The sequence below is a fragment of the Rhinoraja longicauda genome, chromosome 1, assembly GCF_053455715.1.
Source record: "Rhinoraja longicauda isolate Sanriku21f chromosome 1, sRhiLon1.1, whole genome shotgun sequence".
Lineage (NCBI taxonomy): Eukaryota > Metazoa > Chordata > Chondrichthyes > Rajiformes > Arhynchobatidae > Rhinoraja > Rhinoraja longicauda.
Genome location: NC_135953.1, coordinates 50,847,853 through 50,872,132, shown reverse-complemented (window position 1 = coordinate 50,872,132; position 24,280 = coordinate 50,847,853). Strand labels below are relative to the sequence as shown.

Here is a 24,280-nt window from a genome sequence, read left to right as displayed (position 1 = left end):
CAGGACCCCCCCCCCAGAACCAGAGGCACGAAGCGCACCGGTGGTCGCACTAGTCGACCGAACCGTGTACGGTACCCGTCCGACGGGGGGTCTGGCGGGGGCTCAGCTGAAGGGACAACCGGGGGGGCTGGCGGGGGCACTGCTGGAGGGACAAACGGGGGCGGAGAAGGGGGTACAAATACCGGTCGAGATGAGGGGATCGGCGGGTGCGGTGTTGGAGGCACTTGTATAGGGGGGCGCCCGCGCGGCCGAGGCTGTGCAACCCGCACCGGCTGGTCAATGTCCAAGTGCGCTGGCTTGAGGCGATTAATTGACACGGCCTCCGGTCGGCCCCCCAAGGAGGACCTCGCAACGTCATCAGCCGAGCTCGTCTACGGGTCGCCGCTCACCGTGCCCGGGGAGTTCGTGCCCTCATCGCCGGGGCAGATAAGCATCGTTGATGCAATAAGATTGTTATCTTACAAAGAGGGTTTTCAGCATTACGTAGCAGAACTGTCTGAAATGTCACTGAGGTTTTCCTGTGTCATATACGATAAATGGTGTGAAATGGTAAGACATTTAGAATGAGCAAGAAGTTCAAAATTCAGCTTTCAAAATGGGCTTTGCATTTGATTTAGCATTTATCCACTGAATACACTGAATTTTGAACTTCTCACTCATTCTAAATGTCTTACACCATTTATCCTATATGACACAGGAAAACCTCAGTGACGTTTCTGACAGCTCTGCTGCGTAATGCTGAAAAACCTCTGAAAGATAACAATCTTACTGATCAGCCATGATCATATTGAGTGGCGGTGCTGGCTAAAAGGGCCGAATGGCCTCCTTCTGCACCTACTTTCTATGTTTCTATGATTCTGCACAATCCACTGCAAAGTGAGCTCAACATGACGATTAAGCAGTGGACAACTACAAAGATGAGATGGACTGGAAAGCTCACAGATCAAAAGCTTTCAAGTTAGTTGTAGTAAGTTGTGGTGAGTGAGACACTGCAGGTCCAATGTGTCATTTCTCGATTTTTGTGAAATTTTTAATCAGCTCATGGTTGGTAAAATATTCTGACTCTGTCCTGGATTTTAGAAAATCAGAAAATAATGAATATAAATCCATTTTACTTTAATTCTAATTCATGCCATAAATAAGGATAGCAAATGTTATCCCACTTTTTAAGAAGGGAGGGAGAGAGAAAACGGGTAATTATAGACCAGTTAGTCTGACATCAGTGGTGGGGAAGATGCTGGAGTCAATTATAAAAGACGAAATTGCTGAGCATTTGGATAGCAGTAACAGGATCATTTCGAGTCAGCATGGATTTACGAAGGGGAAATCATGCTTGACAAATCTACTGGAATTTTTTGAGGATGTAACTAGGAAAATTGACAGGGGAGAGTCAGTGGATGTGGTGTACCTCGACTTTCAGAAAGTCTTCGACAAGGTCCCACATAGGAGATTAGTGGGCAAAATTAGGGCACATGGTATTGGGGGTAGGGTACTGACATGGATAGAAAATTGGTTGACAGACAGAAAGAAAAGAGTGGGGATAAATGGGTCCCTTTCGGAATGGGAGGCAGTGACCAGTGGGGTACCGCAGGGTTCGGTGCTGGGACCCCAGCTATTTACGATATACATTAATGACTTAGACGAAGGGATTAAAAGTACCATTAGCAAATTTGCAGATGATACTAAGCTGGGGGGTAGTGTGAATTGTGAAGAAGATGCAATAAGATTCAAGATTCAAGATTCAAGATTCAAGATTCAAGATTCAAGATTCAAGATTCAAGATTCAAGATTCAAGATTCAAGATAGCTTTATTTGTCATCCAATATTGGACGAAATTCAGTCACCCACAGTCCAACAATAAAAACATTAAATAGGCATTAAAATTACACAACCCCAAAAACACACAAAAAAAGAATCATCCATCAAAGAAACATCCATCACAATGAGTCTCCTCCAGTCCTCTCTCTCCTCACTGTGATGGAAGGCCACAATGTCTTTCCCTTCTCCTGCTGTCCTCTCCCGCGGTCAGGTTGTTGTGGTTGCAGGCCGCGCCGGACGGTCCGCAGCGGCCGGAGCCTAAGGCGAGTCCCAGCCGCTCCCGCAGCCTGAAGACTAAGGCTGCAGGGTGACTTGGACAGGTTGTGTGAGTGGGCGGATACATGGCAGATGCAGTTTAATGTAGATAAGTGTGAGGTTATTCACTTTGGAAGTAAGAATAGAAAGGCAGATTATTATCTGAATGGTGTCAAGTTAGGAAGAGGGGATGTTCAACGAGATCTGGGTGTCCTAGTGCATCAGTCACTGAAAGGAAGCATGCAGGTACAGCAGGCAATGAAGAAAGCCAATGGAATGTTGGCCTTCATAACAAGAGGAGTTGAGTATAGGAGCAAAGAGGTCCTTCTACAGTTGTACCGGGCCCTGGTGAGACCGCACCTGGAGTACTGTGTACAGTTTTGGTCTCCAAATTTGAGGAAGGATATTCTTGCTATGGAGGGCGTGCAGCGTAGGTTCACTAGGTTAATTCCCGGAATGGCGGGACTATCGTATGTTGAAAGGCTGGAGCGATTGGGCTTGTATACACTGGAATTTAGAAAGATGAGGGGGGATCTTATTGAAACATATAAGATAATTAGGGGATTGGACACATCAGAGGCAGGAAACATGTTCCCAATGTTGGGGGAGTCCAGAACAAGGGGCCACAGTTTAAGAATAAGGGGTAGGCCATTTAGAACTGAGATGAGGAAGAACTTTTTCAGTCAGAGAGTGGTGAAGGTGTGGAATTCTCTGCCTCAGAAGGCAGTGGAGGCCAGTTCGTTGGATGCTTTCAAGAGAGAGCTGGATAGAGCTCTTAAGGATAGCGGAGTGAGGGGGTATGGGGAGAAGGCAGGAACGGGGTACTGATTGAGAGTGATCAGCCATGATCGCATTGAATGGCGGTGCTGGCTCGAAGGGCTGAATGGCCTACTCCTGCACCTATTGTCTATTGTCTATTGTTAGCACGCACAAAAGCTTTTCACTGTACCTCAGTACACATGACAATAAACTAAACTACAAGATGAGAAATGTTCTTTAGATCTCTATTTTTCTCAGGAAATTGAAAATTAAAATAAAGTGATAAATTATATTCATCGAGTGTTAGACAATTGCCACATCTTTTTTATTCATTTTTCTCTATGGATATGAATGTTAATAGACATTAGACAATAGACAATAGGTGCAGGAGTAGGTCATTCAGCCCTTCGAGCCAGCACCGCCATTCAATGCGATCATGGCTGATCATCCTCTGGACTGTCATCATACTCATCACTGGAACTTTCCACTTCCACCACTGCATGCACAGGTTTTTTCCCTTTCTTTTCTTTCTTCTGTTGCTCCTGCTTTTCCGTGCATTGTGAGGCGAAATGATCTCTCTGATGGCATTTGAAGCACTCCCTGCCATATGCCGGACATTTCTCTTTCTTTCTCTCATGTTTGTATCCACAGTATTTGCACTGTATGGTTGGCTGGTATCTTTTCCCCTCATGTCTCACTGCACAGACATCTTGTCGCTGGTCCCCTAACAGGACATCAACTCTGGCCTTGGCCAGCACCGAAGCCTGGCATGCCTTCACACACTTTTCTAAGTCGTGAGGTTTCTCGGAGGTCTTTTCCGCAGCATGTCATCCCTTATGCTGCATATTATTCTATCACGTATCAGTGAATCCTTCAACTCTCTGAAACCGCAATGAGCTGCCAAGAGCTTCAGTTCTATTAAAAACGAATCAAAAGTCTGCCCTCTCTCTTGGCTCCTCGTAAAGAATCTATACCTGTCGATGGTCTCGTTCCTCACAGGTTGACAATGCTGTTTGAAAGCATCGAGAGCCTGTGCCAGCGTAACCTCTTGTATGTTGCCCTCCGGCGTCCGTGTCTCTAGTGTTTGGTAGAGCTCTCTCCGTTGCGGTCCAACTAGGTACATGAGCAGTTTCCTCATTGTCTTGTCATCCTTCCCTTCCATGCACAAATCAACATAGAGCTCAAACTCTTCCCTCCATTGTCTCCACTCCATTGGCAGGTCCCTTGCCTCAAAATTCATTTGCCTAGGGGCTTCAACTGCTCCATTTTCCTGATAAATCCGCCCCTCTATCGATGGAAACAATGTAGGCCGAACAATCGTCTCTCGGTAGTACTTACTCACAAACGTCGTCCGCTGTCGCCGTGCACCCAATCAACTCTCAACTCTGACACCATGTTTTGTTATTGTGTTTCCTTTCTGTAATCTGCTCCATTACAGCTACACAACTAATTAACAGAGGCTCTACACTCGAGCCTTGGGTTCAGCCATTTTAATTCAGGATCCTCTTGGCTACTGCCTCATGGGTATTATATCCTAGGTACTCCCATAACATAGAAGTTTGGGCACACAGTAAACTCATAATCTTACTGTATATCCACTTTGGAAATATTGATCATGGCTTATGGGAACATAATGTATCAACCGCTCCCACTGGTGGTGCTAACCTTGTTTTTCATTTAAAATTTTACGGTACTATAAAAAGGTCCGATTCTATTAAAGAAAGCACATTTAAAAAAAAGGAAATTAGAAAATGGAATATAATCTTAGAACGCTAAAATAAAGATATGAAGTACCAACAGGAACATTCAGTCTTCGGTAATTAACAGTGTAAAAATGGTTCAGCAAATGCTCTGGCAAGAGCAATAAAATCTGAAAGATGTCAACAGCTGAGTGTTCATCCCATCACAGGGTAACATGTAGCCACACCAGTTCTATGATCATCAGTGGACTGTGACTGCAAGGCGACCGAGAGACAAGTATCTGCCGGAAGCAGTGCTTGGGCTTTAGATTTTACACTTTGCAGATACAGCGCGGAAACAGGCCCTTCAGCCCACCAAGTCCCTGCCGACCACCGATCACCCCGTACACTAACATTGTCCTGCTCACTATGCGCTAGGGACTATTTATTTTTACAATTTCACCAAAGCCAATTAACATTGGTGAGGTCAGACCAGATAAGGAAGGCATACTTCTTTATTTATGGACAATGGTGAACCAGATGGTGAATCACAATCCAGGAGTTTAGACTTTATTTTAGACTTTAGATAGAAAGTGTGAAAACAGACCCTTCGGTCCCCGAGTCCACACTGATGAGCGATCACCTCATGCACTAGCACTATCCTACACACCAGGGACAATTTACATTTTTTCCAAATCCAATTAACCTACAAACCTGTATGTCTTTGGAGTGTGGGAGGAAACTGGAGCACTCTGAGAAAACACAGTCACAGGGAGAATGTAGAAACTCCCTACTGTATAGACAGCACCCACAGTTAGGATCAAACCATAGTTAGGATCAAACCCAGGTCTCTAGTGCTGCAAGGCAGCAATTCTAGTGCTGCGCCACTGTGCCGCCCTAATCTAGGGTCTGTGCCATGAACTACCTAGGAGCTCCGTGGCATTATTTTTTATCATAGTTTCTTTAAAAAAATCAGAATTATTTAATTCCTTTAATTTAAAATCTCCGGCTAGCATATCAATAATTCAGTCCTCTGGATACTAGTCAAATATTCAGACCACTATGCTACCCTACCCTAATAAGGATTGCTCTAAGTACACTGTGCATAAACAATCTATTTGCCAACCAACAGCTTGGGATCCTTGCTCTTCCATCATCTGTTAACCCAAATCTTTTAACTGGCCTCATATACCATGAGCTTTGGCCCTGTTAGTTACCTCATTCTCTAAAGTTTCCAATTGAAGTTAACTTCTGCCTCAACATACACACTGCTTTCTTCACCCTCAGATTTGTACCGTAACAATCACAACTAGAGAACAGTCCTGAGCTACTATCTACCTCATTTTAGACCCTCAAACTATCTTTTATTGGATTTCACTGGACTTTATCGTGCACTAAACGTTATTCCCTTTACACTGTGGATGGGTCAATTGTAATCATGTATTGTTTTTCTGCTGACCAGTTAGCACGCAACAAAAGCTTTTCACTGTACCTCGGTACACGTGACAATAAACTAAACTAAATATCACCCACTACTGGCTTCCCCTGATCGAGCATCAATTTTGACTTCATGGATAGCCTTCTCCAATCTCTTCCCCATTATGTTGCATATTTCTTTTTAAAAAATCATTATCAAACTTCATATTGAAAGATGCAATGCGTCAGTTTCTACCCTTCTTTGGCACAGCAGTCGAAGTAATGTTTAAACCATCTGCTATGATGGTTTTTAATTTAAATTAATACTGACTAGCTAATTAATTTATTGCATCGTATGGGAGGCGCATTCCCAATCTCATTGTACCCCTGTACAATGACAATAAAGATATATTGTATTGTATTGTATTGTATTGTATTGTATTGTATTGTATTGTATTGTATTGTATTGTATGACAATGAAACAAATTTTGGGAACGGAGTATAATACATTTTAGTTTATATCACTCCAATGCAGCACCAAAAGACTGAGACTGTCGCCTCGATGAAATTGTAAACTGAAGACATGTTTATTCTCTCAGATGGATGTAAAAATTAACATGACGCACCTTTAAAGGAAATCCTTTACTCCACACAACTAAAAGAGATGATCTGATCTTTACGCCAGATAATTCAGCCAAACATCTGTCGATTACTTACTGGTAAATCACACGCTCAACATGTGTTCTTCAGTAGAGGACAAGAAACATCAGATGGTGGAATCTTGAGCGAAAAACAAAAAGCTGGGGTAACCCACATGTCAGGCTGCATCTAGAGAAGGAAACGGGCAGAAGACGTTTTGGGCTGGGACTCTTCTTCAGACTCGGGTTTCTGAAGAAAGGTCCCAATCTGAAATGTTGTGTATCCATTTCCATCCACAGATGTTGCCTGATGTTGAATCCCTCCAACTTTTCATTTTTTTACTTATCTATTCATGTTCATAAGTGATAGAAGCAGAATTAGGCCATTCGGCCCATCATCTACTCAGCCATTCAATTTATCTCTCCCTCCTAACCCCATTCTCCTGCCTTCTCCACATAACCCCTGACCTCTTACATGCCAGTAAGTAATAGACACTGAAGGTTCTTCAGGGTTCAACAACAAGCCTGGCAAACTGAGTTGGGAAGGACAACCGAGGAATGCATTCTGCATTTACTGTCATATCAGACTGTGGGGATACCAGATAACTGGCTCTTTCATACACTGATGACATAATTTCCTCTGTTCACAGGAATTTAACATGGACAGCCTTGATAACGTTTCTTGCCTGTATCTGATTTTGAAGTAGTGCCTGGTCCCATACTGACTTATCTCCCAACTCTAAAAAAGGACTAGGCTGAAATATTGTCACAATGTTGATATTTTAATCATCTGGGGTAGATTGGGGTGTATTGTTATTTCAAGTGTAAAAGCCTCCCACATGACAGAAAACAAACTCAATGCTAGCATTTTTTACAAGAGGGTTTGTATACATTAACAGGGATGTAATGCTGAGGCTCTATAAGGAGCTGGTCAGGCCGCATTTGGAATATTATGAGCAATTTTGTGCACCATATCTGAGGAAGGATATGCTGGCTTTGGAGAGGGTCCAGATGAGGTTTACAAGAATGATCCCAGGAATGAGTAGGTTCATCATCCCTATGATGAGCGTTTGTCGGTACTGGGCCTGTACTCGCCGGAGTTTAGAAGAAGAGGGAGGACCTCATTGAAACATACAGTCAGTACCTTTTACCCATGATGGAAAAATCAAATACTAGCAGACATAACTTTAGAGTGAGAAGGCCAAATTGAAAAGGAAAGAGGTGCACAAAGGGTGGCGTGTGCCTGCAACATGCTACTGGGTGTGGTGGCAGATACAATAGTGGCATTTAAAAGACCTTTGGATAGGCACATGGGTTGGACGGATATGTATTAGGTTCAGGCAGATAAGAGTTGGTGCTGGCATGATGTTCAGCACTGACATCGTGGGCTGAAGGGCCTGTTCTTGTGCCGTACTCTTCTATGTTCTGTGTTCTACTGGGCTCATTGTTCGTTATCCATATCAATGATATGGTTGGAAATGTACATCATATAGTTAGTAACTCTGCAGCTGACACTAACTCGGTAGTACTGTAGATAGTGAAGAAGATTGTCAAGAATTACAGCTGGATCTTTATCAACTGAGTAAGTGGGCCAAGCAATGGGAAATTAATTCAGATGAACCTAGTTCAGATAATTGCTAGGTGTTACCCCTTAGGAAGTCAAACCTGAGTCACTTTCACAGTGAACGATAGGACTCTGGGGAATGTTGTCGAAGAGAGGGACCTAAGAGTACTAGTACATAGTTCCATGAAAGGGGTGTCACAGATAAACGGGATGGCGAAGAGTGGAGCCCCAAGGGAATTCTCATTGTAGAGAGATTTTGGATTTTATTGGCTTGAATACCAGCCCTTCAATAGGCCACCCACTGAATGTCAATCTGATCTTGGTATCTGTGCTTGGTATCACTCTCAGCTGCCAGCTAGTTACCAGCAGTGTTGAGCAACTTTTCAAAGAGTTCAGGCACTTGACCAATGTTTGGATTTGCAGAATGGAGATGATATGAAAGACCAGTCTTTTCCACATACATCGGAGTTCATTAAGCAATGTGAAATTCTTCGAGAAAGAAATACATCCTATTATAAAATTCTTATTATAGGGTATGTGAATCATTAATTGAAGTATTATATATCACACAGGCGAACTAGAAGACGGGACATGAAGGGATTTTGAATAGACAATAGACAATAGACAATAGGTGCCTTCGAGCCAGCACCACCATTCAATGTAATCATGGCTGATCATTCTCAATCAATACCCCGTTCCTGCCTTCTCCCCATACCCCCTGACTCCGCTATCCTTAAGAGCTCTATCTAGCTCTCTCTTTAAAGCATTCAGAGAATTGGCTTCCATTGCCTTCTGAGGCAGAGAATTCCACAGATTTACAACTCTCTGACTGAAAAAGTTTTCCTCATCATTCTAAATGGCCTACCCCTTATTCTTAAACTGTGGCCCCTGGTTCTGGACTCCCCCAACATTGGGAACATGTTTCCTGCCTCTAACGTGTCCAACCCCTTAATAATCTTATATGTTTCAATAAGATCCCCTCTCATCCTTCTAAATTCCAGTGTATACAAGCCTAGTCGCTCCAGTCTTTCAACATATGACAGTCCCGCCATTCCGGGAATTAACCTAGTAAACCTACGCTTCACGCCCTCAATAGCAAGAATATCCTTCCTCAAATTTGGAGACCAAAACTGCACACAGTACTCCAGGTGCGGTCTCACTAGGGTCCTTTTGGTTTTTGGTTTGGTTTTTCTGAGTTTGTGTTAAGGATTGGAGATTATCACTTGAATTGTATTGATTCAATGATTTAACAGGGTCTTTGTGCAGTCAATGCTGCCCTCCTCTGCTCTGCTGAAAGATGAAGGTGTTGTTGTCGTTGTCGTCTTTCTCATCCTCCTTCTCCTTTTCCCCAGAGGATATCCAAGCTCTGCCTTCTGACACCTGGTTCCCCCTGAAACCCAACAAACGGTCAAATTTAAACAGCCTCTTACACTGCCTTGAGGACATAAAATGTTGGATGGCACAGAACTTCCTCCAATTAAACGAGAGCAAGTCTGAGGTCATCCTATTCGCCCCCCCCCCCCCCCCCCCCGACTCCATCAAATCGATAACAGGCAGTCTTGGAAGCCTATCCTGCCTAGTCAAACCGCATGTCAAAAACCTCGGCGTGATATTTGACTCTGCATTAAAGTTTGACAAGCAAGTCAACGCTGTGGTAAAAGCCAGCTTCTTCCAACTTCGTACCATAGCTAAAATCAAACCTTTCCTCCAATTCGACGACACTGAAAAAATCATTCCCGCTTTCATTTCCTCCCGCCTAGCCTACTGCAACTCCCTATACACTGGGATCAGCCAATCATCCCTGTCCCACCTGCAACTGGTCCAAAACGCCGCAGCGAGACTCCTGACAGGTACCCGTAAAAGGGACCACATCACCCCGATTCTGGCCTCTCTCCACTGGCTCCCTGCACGGTACAGAATCAACTTCAAGCTCCTCCTATTCACATATAAAGCCCTAAATGGACATTCCCCCCCCACATCAAAAATCTTCTAACCCACCTCTCTAACTCCAGGTCCCTCAGGTCGGCTGACTTGGGGCTACTCACTATCCCGCGGTCTAGGCTTAAGCTCAGGGGTGACCGCGCTTTTGCGGTTGCAGCTCCTAGACTGTGGAACAGCATCCCTCTCCCCATCAGAACTGGCCCCTCCATCGACTCCTTTAAGTCCAGGCTCAAAACCTATTTCTACTCCCTAGCGTTTGAGGCCCATTGAGGAGGCGCTGTGAACTGTTTTGTATGTGCTGATATGTTTGTGTGCTACTGTATGTTTCATTTTTTCCTTAGTACCTAAACAGATGTACAGCACTTTGGTCAACGTGGGTTGTTTTTAAATGTGCTATACAAATAAAATTGACTTGACTTGACTTGGTTCCGCCTTCCATGGCCACTTATCCTTTGGCACCAAACTGTCTCTATGGTTGGTTGTGGTTGTGCATCAGTAGCAGTGTACAATGGGGAAGTGTCCTCATCTGCTGGGCATATACTGCAGGAAACTCCCAAGTGACAGACGAATGGGACCATTAGGATACCAGCAGAATTTCCTACTACTATCCTCTTGTTACTTATTCACTCAGTTACTGTGGTCAGAGAGTGCTTTGAGCCAGGGATGTTTTCTTTATTTTCCAGGATCCATTACTTCAACCACACTGGCCAGAGAAAATGTCTGACAATTCAGTTGGGGGAGAGGGGATGAAGAAGAACCATCTACATCTTAGGAAATTCTTCTCATGGACCTGTGCAATGTGAAACCCAGCAGTCAAACACTGGAGAAGGCACCCCGTGGACTTTGGAAGCTCGCTTAGCAGCCTGCAGTTATGTTTAATGCGAGGCTTTCCGATGTCAACAGAGTGCCCCCTTAAACAACAAGGAAAGCAATGAAATAGCACACTGAGCTTCTGCTGCTATTGGTCATTTGTCATTTGTCCCAGGTCATTTGTCGTGTGGAGCTTTGAGCTTGAACTTACATTGGGAATGGTGGAGACATTTGCTTTCTAAAGTGGAACGTGCACAGAAATGTCAATTTCAATTTGCTGGTACTATCGCAATGTTTAAGAAACATTTAGACATGTACATGGATAGGATAGGTTTAGAGGGATATGGGCCAATTCCAGGCAGGTGCAACTAGTGTTGGTCGGTGTGGGCAGGTTGGGCCGAAGGGCCTGTTTCCACGTTGTCTGGCTCTATGACTAATTTTTTCATTGATGTGATTGACTGCTGGGCAATTGAATTTTTCATGGCAAGCATCTAAAAATGTCTATGCGATCCAAGTTATTGGTTCAATTATTGTAATTCCTTGTATCATCTGAAATTAACTGAATCCATGAACATGATGTGCTTTGTTATTTTGCCTGTTATGTCATACGTTATGAGCAATGTTAAATTCCCTCAAACTAATTCAGTTTGCTCAGTAAGTTGGATTAGTGTTTTCCGGTATTGCCTGGTTTTGAACAATTAGGACCTGGAGACTAAAAGTTCTCAAGATCTGTTTGTAGATCAACTCACAGGTTTTGAATTAGCACAGTGGCACAGCTGCTAGAGCTGCTGCCTCACAGCTCTGGTGACGTTAGTTCAATCCTGTCAACGGCTGTGTGCAGTTCCCATCTCCCTGTAACTGTGTCATTTTTTTAACACAAAAGACTTATCTGAGCGGTAGAATCAGGGGTTGTTGATAGAAATGTGGGGAGAATAAAGTGGGATCACTATAAGATTAATGTAAAAAAGACAAAACACTGGACAAAATCAGCAGGACAGATAGTACCTGACCCGTTGAGTTACTCTGGCACTTTGCGTCTTTTTTTGTAAATCAGCATCAGCAGATTCTTGTTTCTCTATAAGATTCATGTAAATGGGCACTTGGAGATCCAGCGTAGACTGTTTGGGCAAAAGGCCCTGTTATTGTGCGGCACGATTTCATCAGGAAAGCATGTGTAGGACGTGAAGAAGAACACACAAGGTGTCAGCATTGTTCACATTGTTATCGTTCTGCGCCCCAGGCTGCTGTGATGAGACTTTCGGTTAATGGGAAGGGGTCAGTGATGCTGAACAAAATCGAACACATTTTGCAGACCCCAGCATCGTTTTATTAATTCACTTGTCACCCTGGCGAATACTTTTAACCAAGAACATGTCAATGCGGTGTTTGTGTTTGATTATCTTGCTATTGATATATCACATCTCCGTCCCGGGGCCATTAGTGTTTCTGTGGGCCAGTGCTCGCTTGCAACTTCACCGTGATGAGGCATCTCTGTGATTTGACCTGCAGTTCCTCAGTTTCCAGGTCAATTGCACCCTCTAGTGTTAAGTCTGCTGAATATAACACTTGCAATGTTGCAAAAGAACCAGGCATCGAGGCTTCTATTAATACTAATGCAGAACCCACAGTATACAGTGAGTCTGTTTGTGTTCAATCTGCTTTGCTTGTATACGTTCAACTACTTAACCAGTAGACTAAATTTCCGATGCCACTCTGTTTCCTTGCCATGGCCACATTGTACTTTGATCTCTGGGCCATGAATTTGTCACCAAGGCAACAGGATGATCCTCTCAGTACCAGGATGCATTGCAGTAGCCTGATCCCTGAGGGAAAATTGCTGGATAACGTCAAATCTATAGAAACCCGTGGCTCCAGCTAGAAAGTCACAGCATAAGAAATGGGAGCAGGTTACAGTATCCCTTGAATCTGTTCTGTGATTCAATGTTTATTGCTGTTCTTGTACATTAAGTCCACTCACCAGGGTCGTCGATTCAACTGGGTTCCAGGCCCAGTTCCGGGCTGTGGGCCTCTATACTGCTGGCTCTAATAATGTCACATGACTGACTACTGCTCTCCCCCAGTCCCCCCCCCCCCCCCCCCCTTCCAACGGGGAACCTCGGTAATGACACCACTGGGTCCTGCTGTCCTTCCCATTGTTCCAATCATGCTATTTCTCCTACCCCCAACTCCTACACATGTCACATCCTGCCCTCTGAGCCCACAAAGCCGCTGTAGTACCTTCCCCAAGTCTCTCTCCACCCCTCTGCCCCCAGCCCTTATCCATCCCACCTGACCTCCCTCGTTCTAACGCAGATCGATCAGTCTTCAGCAGAGGCCTTACCTTTTTATCTCAACTAGTTTCGGGCCTGCCATGATGTTGAGGTCTTCTTCTGTCGCCTCCACCTCCAGGCCTTTTTCTCTGGTAAGGAGCCTCCCTCTAGCTTCACAATTCACAGCTCTTCAATCCTTCTGTCTTACATCTTCTATTTTTTCATCTCTGGCCTTTGTCGAACTAGCTATCTTGAGGAAGGACATTCTTGCTATTGAGGGAGTGCAGTGTAGGTTCACGAGGTTAATTCCGGGATGGCTGGACTGTCATATGATGAAAAAATGGAGCGACTGGCCTTGTATTCTGGAATTTAGAAGGATGGGAGGGATCTTATAGAAATATAAAAATTATTAAGGGATTGGACAGGATAAATGCAGGAAACCTGTTCCTGATGTTGGGGGAGTCCCGAACCAGGGACCACAGTTTAAGAATAAGGGGTAGGCCATTTAGAACTGAGATAGGAAAAACCTTTTCACACAGCGAGTTGTGAATTTGTGGAATTCTCTGCCTCAGAAGGTAGTGGAGGCTGATTCACTGGATGAGTTCAAAAGAGAGTTAGAGCTCTTAGGGCTAGCGGAATCAAGGGGTAATGGGGAGAAGGCAGGAACGGGGTTCTTATTGTGGATGATCAGCCATGGCCACATTGAATGGCGGTGCTGGCTCAAAGGGCCGAATGGCCTACTCCTGCACCTATTGTCAACCCCCCTCCCTTTCCCTCACCGATATTCACCTATTACTAGCCAGACTTTGTCCTAACCCTTCTCTCTTCCAAGTTTCTTACCTTCCCCTGCTCTCCCACCCCTTCAAAGAGACTGAAGAAGGGTCCTAACCTGAAAACTCACCTATCCATGTTCTCTAGAGATGTTGCCTGACCCACTGAGTTACTCCAGCACTTTGCGCCTTTTTTCTCACTCCACTCACATGCCTGATTCACAAATCTCTTGATGCTCTTATTGTCCACAAAACTGACAATCAATGGCTGAGTAGAAGTGTCAGAATATTTATATCCCTCTGAGTGCATAAATTTATCCTGGCCTTGATTGATGACTCCTCATCCTGAGACAATGTCCATGTTTCCAGACATTCAGGCTCGTGGAAACAAACTCAGCATCTTCCCTGTCAACCCCATCCATAACTTTATTTAGTTAATGTAGTTCTTCCTAATTCCAGAGTGCAACTTTGTGAATAGTCCACAGTATCTCAGGGGTATCCAACTATGATCTATTCTGAATCAGTGTCGCCTAATGTAGTGTTTCACATGATGAAAGGACTCTTCGATGTGACTTCATGATCGCAAAGAATGTGTGACTGTCACTCTTGTACCACAGTAGAATTGCCATAGAACTCGAGGAATGTTAACATTGTACCACAGTTAACCAAGGGATGTTGGGATAAACCAAGTTCTTTGACTGGCCTGCTAATTTAACTTTGGTGATGGAGAAATTATTGGAATTGAATTTTTTGCATCTCAAAGAAGTGCTGACTGGAAGATTAATTGGCCACTGCATATTGCCCCCAATGTGCAGGTGAATGACAAGTATCCAGCTGAAGCTGATGGAAATGTAGGGAAAATTAAATAGGATTAGTGTGAATTGATGCTTAATGTTTGGCATGGACTTGGTGGCTCAAAGGGCCTGATTTTATAAATCAAAATAACTGCAGACACCTGGAAATTTGGAATAAAAAACACGGTAGCGCAGCGGTAGAGTTGCTGCTTTACAGCGAATGCAGCGCCGGAGACTCAGGTTCGATCCTGACTACGGGTGCTGCACTGTAAGGAGTTTGTACGTTCTCCCCGTGACCTGCGTGGGTTTTCTCCGAGATCTTCGGTTTCCTCCCACACTCCAAAGACGTACAGGTATGTAGGTTAATTGGCTGGGTAAATGTAAAAAATTGTCCCTAGTGGGTGTAGGATAGTGTTAATGTACGGGGATCACTGGGCGGCACGGACTTGGTGGGCCGAAAAGGCCTGTTTCCGGCTGTATATATATGATATGATATGATATGATAATATGTTGGAGAAAGGATCTCAAATCTATTTAATGGCCTCATTTGTGCAACCTATCATAGAAAATCCCTTTGTTACACAACACTGTCCTCCCCCACCTTCTCTGCCACCATGAGGAGTTCCTCAAGAAGGTGGTATCTATCATCAAGGATCCACACCGTCTGGACCATGTTTTCTTCTCACTGCTACCAACGTACAGGGGGTCCAGAAGCACAGAGTCCCACACAACCAGGTTCAGGAACAACTGCTTTCTTGCAACCGTCAGGTTTTTACACAGACCTGCGCAACCCTAATCCTACCTCAACAATGGAACTCCGCATCATTTCCTGCAGTTCTATGAACTTGTTTTTCTTTAATCTATTTGTGTTTTGTACTGATGTCTTTTTTGTTGAAGTCTTCTTTCTTTTTGAAATTTTCTGTGTAATTTCTGTGTAAATTATGTATAATTTAAGTGTGTTTGAGTGTGTGTGGCTGCAGTGATGTAACAAGCAAGATTTTTAATTGTACCTGCACCTCACCACATTTGTTCATATGACAATAAACTCAACTTGACTTGACTAAACTTTTCTTTCCTTCTCACTTCTGTTGAACGGATACAGATCTGAAAAATTAATTATTTCTCTTTCTACTGATGCTGGCTGCTCTGCTGGGTTTTTCCATCATTTTCTGGTTTTAAATAGGGATGATCTGTTATGTATGATCATGCTTGTTAGGCTTGCTGCTTTATATGGCAACATTTTAAGCCTTTTCCTTTGTTCCAATACTAAACCCCCTTGGGTTTTTTTAGGCTTAATTTTATATTATTTATAACATTTGTGTATATACTGTTGCTTATTTACTGTCACATGTTTCAATGTTATTCCCCAATTTATTAGAGCCCAATTATGCCTTGTGCCTGTGTCTGCTTCAAAAGATCCATCATTGTACCGGTGCCAAAGAATGCCTCTCCAGCGTGTTTAAATGACTACCGACCGGTGACCCTCACCTCGGTTGTCATGAAATGCTTTGAGAGGCTAGTCAAGAAGCACATCTGCGCCCTCCTTCCTCGCAACATGGACCCACTACAGTTCGCATACCGTCCGAACAGGTCCACGGATGATGCGGTCTCCCAGGTTCTACACACCGCTCTCTCTCATCTGGACAGCCAGGGGGGCTATGTGAGGATGCTGTTCATTGACTTTAGTTCAGCATTCAACACAATAGTCCCCAGCAGACTGGTTGAGAAGCTGCTGGAACTGGGGCTTAGCACCCCTCTGTGTGCCTGGGTCCTGGACTTTCTCACTGCCAGGCCCCAAGTGGTCAGGATGGGGGAACACACATCTAGCTCCCTCACCCTGAACATAGGATCCCCCCAGGGCTGCGTCCTTAGCCCCCTACTGCACTCCCTGTACACACATGACTGTGGGGCCAGGTTCAGCTCAAACTCCATCATCAAGTTTGCTGATGTCACTGTGGTGGTGGGCCGGATCTCCAACAACGATGAGAAGGCCTACCGGGAGGAGGTGGCTGATCTGGCACTCTGGTGTGAGGACAATAGCCTCCTCTTGAATGTCACTAAAACAAAGGAGCTGATTGTGGACTTCAGAAGGGCTAAACATCCAAGGACGTACACGCCACTGGAGATAAATGGGTCGATTGTGGATAGGGTGAGCAGTTTTAAATACTTGGGAGTCCGCATCGCAGAGGATCTGACGTGGGCAACGCACATTGCCGCACTGGTGGGTAAGGCTAAGCAGCGCCTTTACCACCTTAGACAACTGAGGAAATTCAGAGTGTCTCTGAAGATCCTTCATTGCTTCTACTCTGGGGCTGTAGAGAGCATCCTGTCCGGCAACATTACAGTCTGGTTTGGGAACAGCTCTGCCCAGGACAGGATGGCCCTGCAGAGAGTAGTGCGTTCGGCAGAATGCACCATGGGAACTACACTCATCCCCCTGCAGGACCTATACATCAGGAGGTGCAGATCCAGAGCAAGTAAGATCATGAGGGACCCCTGCCACCCCAGTAACGGACTGTTCCAGATGCTATGATCAGGCAAATGCCTCCGCTGTCACGCTGTGAAAACGGAGAGGATGAGACGGAGCTTCTTCCCACAGGCCATCAGGACTGTCAACTTTTATAACCCCAGAGACTAAATTTTTGTCGACACTAATAGTAACTTATTAACTTTATTTATATGCTGTAACTGTAATTCTTTTTGTGCACAACCCGCAGGCATTGCCACTTTCATTTCACTGCACATCGTGTATGTGTATGTGACAAATAAATTTGACTTGACTTGACTTTCCTGGATTGCATTATTTAGATTTAAATCCCTGGTTTCAGATTGGATCACTTTTAGATACAATTGAATATCATTGAAGACAACAGGACATTTGAACTCAGGACAATTAGGCTGTTACTTTAGTACAATAACCATCAGAGTAACAGACTCCCATTACCTGCATTAAGTGCTATATGCTTCCTTTTAAACTAACGCCAATTGTTTCTTTGGTCAAAGTATGAAGTAATGTTTTATGTTAGCATTGAGCCTCCTTGCTAATGCTATTTACCTTTGTACGATCATCTCTCCTTTGTGGAATATAAAATCCAAAGATCTCATCGTCTAATGCATGTGGAATTCCTCCTCTAGAATTTGACTATATTTACAGGAAATGTAAACACTTACGTGATACTAACTGTATACGTTCAGTGCATTTTGTGTTAAATTTTCACTCGGTTCCTAGACTTTCCTTGCAACTTTTAAATGATGTGTCAATTTCATGGCCTTCCTTTGCATGGTCTCGTCTTTGAGTTTTGCTTGTTTTTCGATTGAAAAACCTTATGACATTATTGAAGATGCAATCAAATTGGACAACCACGGTATAAAATCATTATCCCTTAATTTAATTGTATAATTTTGGTTATATAATTAAATGTCTTAGTTGTTTTGCTGACCAGTGCTTTGCATTTTATTGTCAATGTTAGGCAAAGACTCCAAAGTCTCTTCCAATTTCAATTTTGGCTATCTTAATACCGTTTGATGTTATTGACAAGCTTTGGCACATAAAGCAGACATAAAAGATCAAGCCTTTTCACTGCAGCATAGGAGATATGAAGCGAACATAAAAGATCAAGCCCTTTTCACTGTGGCATGACATAGAATCCATGCCTGCAACATTTGTGGGACGTGCAAACTAAATGTAGAACTTTGATCACTTGTATAAACTGTTGATGATATTCAGGGAGAAGAATGCTGATTGTTCGTGTTTACTAGTTCAGTACAGCCACTGGCTACCTTAAGCCTGAATGTACTGAATAAAAATAAACAGAAAAACGTCAATGTATTTGTCTTTTGATATCATTCACAGTAATATCTCCCGTGCACATGGCCACAGTGCATCATGTACCCACACCAGATGTCATAATCTGGCTCTGAACCCACAAGCTCAATATGTAAGCTGCTTCCCTGACCATAGGTAACAGTGATTACAAACTTGCACATCAAAAGACATAGGGAGCAACATTAGAATATCGACGGAACTGATATTGTCTCCACAAGTTTATTTTCTTTTTCAAACATACACATTAATTTACATATTTCACAGACAAACACAAAATAGCCGGTCTACTGTACAGTCTAAATTCCAACAAGAGAGGTAAAATATATTGTGCACATACATAACTTTCAGATTTAGGTAACAAGGTAATTTTAATGTTTTATAAAGGAATACGACATTGATCAAATAGCTGTTTTCAATAGTTCTATATGGCACCACCTCACAAAGCTTTCACAGGCAGTATTTCTCTGGTCGAACAGGTGTTGCTGGGAGCAGGGGAATCAGAGAATTTTAATTATTTAACGGTAATCATGGTAACTACATTTCTAATAACACCTGCAAGCTTGAAATAATATTTTGAAGAAAGGCATTAGTAGATTTTGTAGAATATACAGAAATAAGTCAGTTGTACTTCATTTCAAGTTTATTATCTATCAGAAAGGCCTCAGTAAAAAAATTGCCGGTTTTCCTTCAGTCTGCACAATATCTGTTATCCTTTGACATGGACATAAGAGACGGCAGGTGCTGGAATCTGGAACAAAAAAACCAAACTGTTGGGAGAACTCAGTGGGTCAAGCAGCATCTGTGGAGGCAAAGCTAAGGTCCATGTCACAGGTCGAGACCAGTATTAGGGCTGATGCAGATTTTCGACCCAAAATAAGGTATTCCCATTTGTCTTCACCAATGCTGCTTGACCTGCAGAGTTCCTTCAGCAGTTTGTTGTTTGATCTGTTAACCTTAATTTTGTAAAACCACATTGAAATGCACCTTGATCACTACCTGCACCATATTGTCTTATTTCAACCTCAGGGTCAGTTCAATCATAAAGTGTAGAATGTGATAAATTGAGAGATATTCTCAAACAGAAACAATTTTGTGCAAAATCAGGTGAATAATATTCATGATTGCAGATTTTCCATTTATTTTGGATACCCAATGTCTAGTGAAAGCATCAAGTACTCACATGCCAAATGCAGTAAAAACAGGCACAAAACAATTCTCACCCTACTCTATCGTCTGATGTGGCTGAGCTCCAACCTCAGAATAATCATTGGATTTTGTCTATTATATTTTATCGAGCTTTCACTTTAAAGTTGCCAATTGGGGTCAGAATTAAAACTAGTTTAATATGGCCCAGATTTATTTCATTGGGATGCTTAAAGTCAGGAAGTAAGAATGTTATTAGTATCTCATTACTATTGGCTGGATTAAATTTGAGATCCTAGCAATGAATTTCAATATTTTTCCCATTCCTGGAAAATAAACAAATGAATTACTACTGTACAACATACTCATTCTTTACTGTTAGTCAACAACACAATTAGCTCTAAGACTTAAGGAACAATGACGAGAGTTCCAACAATGAAAACATTCTCACACAATCAAACATTCATGCAATAGTCTGGTGACAGAGTTTTACATTTACGTACAAATGAACTTCCCCAGTCATTCCAACAAAACATAGTTACTGAATATGTCACAGAAATTCAGTAACTTCAGTACAAATAGCCTTTTCAAACACTGATTTACATTATGCCCACATACAATTACATAAGTCCCACATTGTCACTGATAATTCCCAAATCACACACCATGCTTGCAGATAAGGCGACAGTGTATCATTACCAGGGCTTGAAATGGCATCTACTTCAAGACACAAGGAGATTATTCAATTTCTGATGGTATGAAATGAAACCCCAGGATAAGGGCAGTGAGTTATGAGGAAAAACTATTCAACCCTGAAAGAAAATGTGTGAGGATGATCTTGTACAAGTTTCAAGGTGAATATACACCTACAAAATGTCAAAATACACTACATCAAGGTGTACTATAACATTTGGGAAGACGTTCTAACTGATGTTAGGAATTTCCTTTTCAATAGTGTTCAATGTATGAGATGGATATTGGAGACAAATCTTTGTAATCATTTGAGAGACAATTGGGCATAATGGTGGGTGAGATTTAAAAAAATCTCTAGATTAATCATCTAAGGCTGACACACTGTTACACTGTCAAATATTATTATTAACAAAATATTTAGCCATTTTAAAAACAGCTCAATTTGAAGCAAGTTCATGGTTACTTTTCACAGTAGACATCAGGAGTGAATTTTGCAAGGTTTTTCGTTTTTATCAGTTCTAACGGTAGAATTATGAAAACAAGAAAAATTTATCCTGTAGTCTACGGAGAAAATTCTGCACAATATTTTGGAAATAAAGGTATAAAGGTAAAATTTAATGCCCAATGTTTCCTGACTAGTACTATCAAAGCTTGCAAATAACTAGAGAACTGACAGGGGAAGTTAAAATCAAAAATCATCATTAAAATGTGTTAACTTCAAGCCCTGTTGTATACAACTTTGCACAGTTATCTGCATTGAATTAGAAATGCACTATATATTCTGAAATATTGCACTTAGTGGCCTATTGTCCCTCAATACAGAGGCTACACAAAAGTATAAAACACAGATCACTCCCACCAATGCATCATTTTACATTTGCTCCATTTAGGTAAAAAAAGTCAGACATCAGAAAGATAACTCGAACTACACTTAATATTACACAATCACGATACATTGTTTATTTGCACAAAAATACTTACCTTCTTGATTTACTTTATTGATATGGTTTAAATACTGGCAAAACCTCTGAGGTTTCTGAGCAACAACAAAAATTGTCAAACTAGCATTAAAATTACATGAAAGATGATGTAAATTCTCAGTGGATAATAATTTTTCTTTAAGATTGCGGTAGGGTGTGGCATTTTAAACAGATTTACATTCATGCTTTTCTCTACATTAATACTTGACAAACGAATTGCCCTAGATTGGAAAGTGCAGCCAGCAAAGCCAAGATTACATTGCAATCTTCAGCTCCAGAGTTAGGGGGAGAATAGTTGATTGCCAATTGACTACTTTCTATTTGTGCAGTGGTGCATACTTACTCTGCCCATGCACTCACTGTTGATTTCTAGGATGCCCTGTAAGTTGTTGAACTGAAGGATTACCTGGACTCGGTTACATACCAGCCACGGTTGGTGCATCTGATACTTACACAGTCACAGCTGTTTCCAAATATCTCTGATGATCTAAGGCATTGTCTGGGATAAGTAAGATTACGCTAAATCCCCTGCATCCTATGGCCAAATCATACGCTCATAAGTGATAGAATCAGAATTAGCCCATTCAGCCCATCAAATCTACTCTGCCATTCAATCATGACTGATCTCTTTCCCTCTCAACCCCATTCTCCTGTCTTCTCCCCATAATCCCTGATGCCCATACTAATCAAGAATCTCTCAATCCCTGCCTTAAAAATATCATCACAACCTATGGCCAAAACTTGCACATATTTAATACTAACGGTTGTAGAATAATTATTCCCATTACCTCCCCAAGGGCCATAAACGACACACACAAAAGAAAAAGAAAAACTGCTGACAATTTTCACTCTATCTTACAGGATAGGTCATTGGAGATGCTCCACGATAGGTTCTGTTTAATGACAGGCCTAGGCTCTGCTTTCTAGTAACATTTGAAGAAGTCAATTTCAATCTGCAAGCTGTCCCAGTGAATCAACAGTTAAGGGCCTGTCCCACTTTAGGTGATTTTAAGGCGACTGTCAAAGTTGTAGCAGATCACCAAACTTTTCTTTTACCCGACGACAATGACCACGATAATGCCGAGTCAGGTCGAGATTTCAGCCTCCTCGGAAACATCGCAAAATTCCCACGCTGTCGATGCTTCTCCGGCGTCCTAATTTTTGCTGAAATCACTGACAAGTACTTGAGAGTTTTGAACTATAATATCTTGTATGGGTTACTTAAAAACCAAGCTTCATTGTAACAAGGCATAAACTGCATTTACTTCCAGTTTACTAATAGCTGTATTAAAAAAAAAAATGTTTTAAGTGGTTAAGTGGATTTTTGTGAAAAGTGTGTGGGCATTCTTTGAAAATGTACAGGAGATGCATATCTGGTTTCTGGGTTACATATCTGGGTTGGAAGCCCGCATTAAATGTAATGGCTGATGGCCATAAACATTGCGAAAATTCCCACCCTTACCTGACCGTCAAACTGTCGCCTCCACTACCTGTCAAATGTCCTGACGGTAAATAAATGGGTTTAAACACAAGCATTTTATGGTATTTTGAAATGACTTTACTTATTTTAATATAATGTGCTTCTAAATGCATCTAAGGGAACCTAGCAAACCTGGGGTCAGCAGGCGACAGCGCCCACAATAAGCAACAATACCTGCCGACAAACCAGCTGTCGCCGAGAAATTTCACTCCGGATGATTTCTCAGCGACGCGCTGAGATCCACCATGATTCTTGGAAGATTCTTCACGATCATGCCCGCGATACCCGGCGAACTGTCGGCGACAGCCTATTCGCCGGCAGTCGCCTTAAAATGGCCTAAAGTGGGACAGGCCCTTTAGTCTGAACAAATAGAATTGTAGCTCCCTCCCGGTATAATACAAGTGGTGTGAGGTGAAATGTTTCCACACCACCTAGCTTTCGTGAATTGGAGTATCAGATCATGGCCTCACTCCAGTGTTGAACTGGCATTATTTTTTGAACTGGAATTATTTTTTTTGACAGCACACATTCATAATTTCTTCACAACAACATTAACATTTGTCAAGTAATGTGAGATCACAGACTGCTGGTAAATACATTGAAAACACTTTTACAAATACATATTATTCATCAAGGCAAACTGTTAATTGGAATTGCTATCTTTTAAATGGCATATGAATACTTACGACTAGACAAGGGATACAAACTTTCAAGCAATCAAACCATGTTTACTCAGTAATTTAGATGCAAACATTTCCAGTGTTGAATTTTGTGCAGACTGAGGATAGGCTTTTTATCATCAATTCATCATCCAGAGAATACTTGAAAGGCCACATAAGTTTAGTAAACAGGGAGATCTTAAGTAATTTATAGATGTAGTACGCTGAGTCTAGGAAGCTTTTGTTCCTAGGAACCCACTGTTCCTGTAACAGTCACACAAACCTTGAGTCTACAGATAAAATGCAGAATCAATACAATATTTGTAAAGGCTGACTAAGTGTCAGTATTAATGGAAGAGGTCTTAGGAAAGAGTACTGAGCACAGACTAGCAAAAAATAAATATAGATTGGTTTGTTTAATATTATATAGAGGCCAAACAGTTACATTTTCATGGACTAATAACTAAGGACTAATTTTTGCGATATAGACACAATTTGATTGCCTCCACATGTTTATGGACGTCACTAACAGCCGCAGTTTTGTTGCTGTGGGGGTGGGTTCTCTGTGAGTTTTGTGTTTTGTTTTCCTGCAGCAACAGTAGGATCTGTATCCAAACTCTCCAACATCTTCTCACAGATGATGTCAACAAGCCGCTCAAATGTTTGCTTGACGTTGATGTTATCCTTGGCACTGGTTTCAAAAAATTCAAAGCCTTGCAGAAAGAAACAGAAAATATTAGTTCCTTAATGGATTGATTTTAAGCACAAACACAGAAATAACTGGT

General features: G+C 42.3%; 1 protein-coding gene across 2 annotated transcripts in view; it reads right to left on the bottom strand.

The window, feature by feature from the left end:
- Nucleotides 1–18,745: 18,745 nt before the first annotated feature.
- rab3c (RAB3C, member RAS oncogene family) overlaps nt 18,746–24,280 on the bottom strand; it is a 125,713-nt gene continuing 120,178 nt past the window's right edge. For both annotated transcript variants that reach the window (XM_078397151.1, XM_078397144.1), the window contains exon 5: nt 18,746–24,208. In XM_078397151.1, coding sequence (XP_078253277.1) covers nt 24,021–24,208 — 188 coding nt within the window. In that variant the 3' untranslated portion in view covers nt 18,746–24,020. The remainder of the gene's footprint in view (nt 24,209–24,280) is intronic.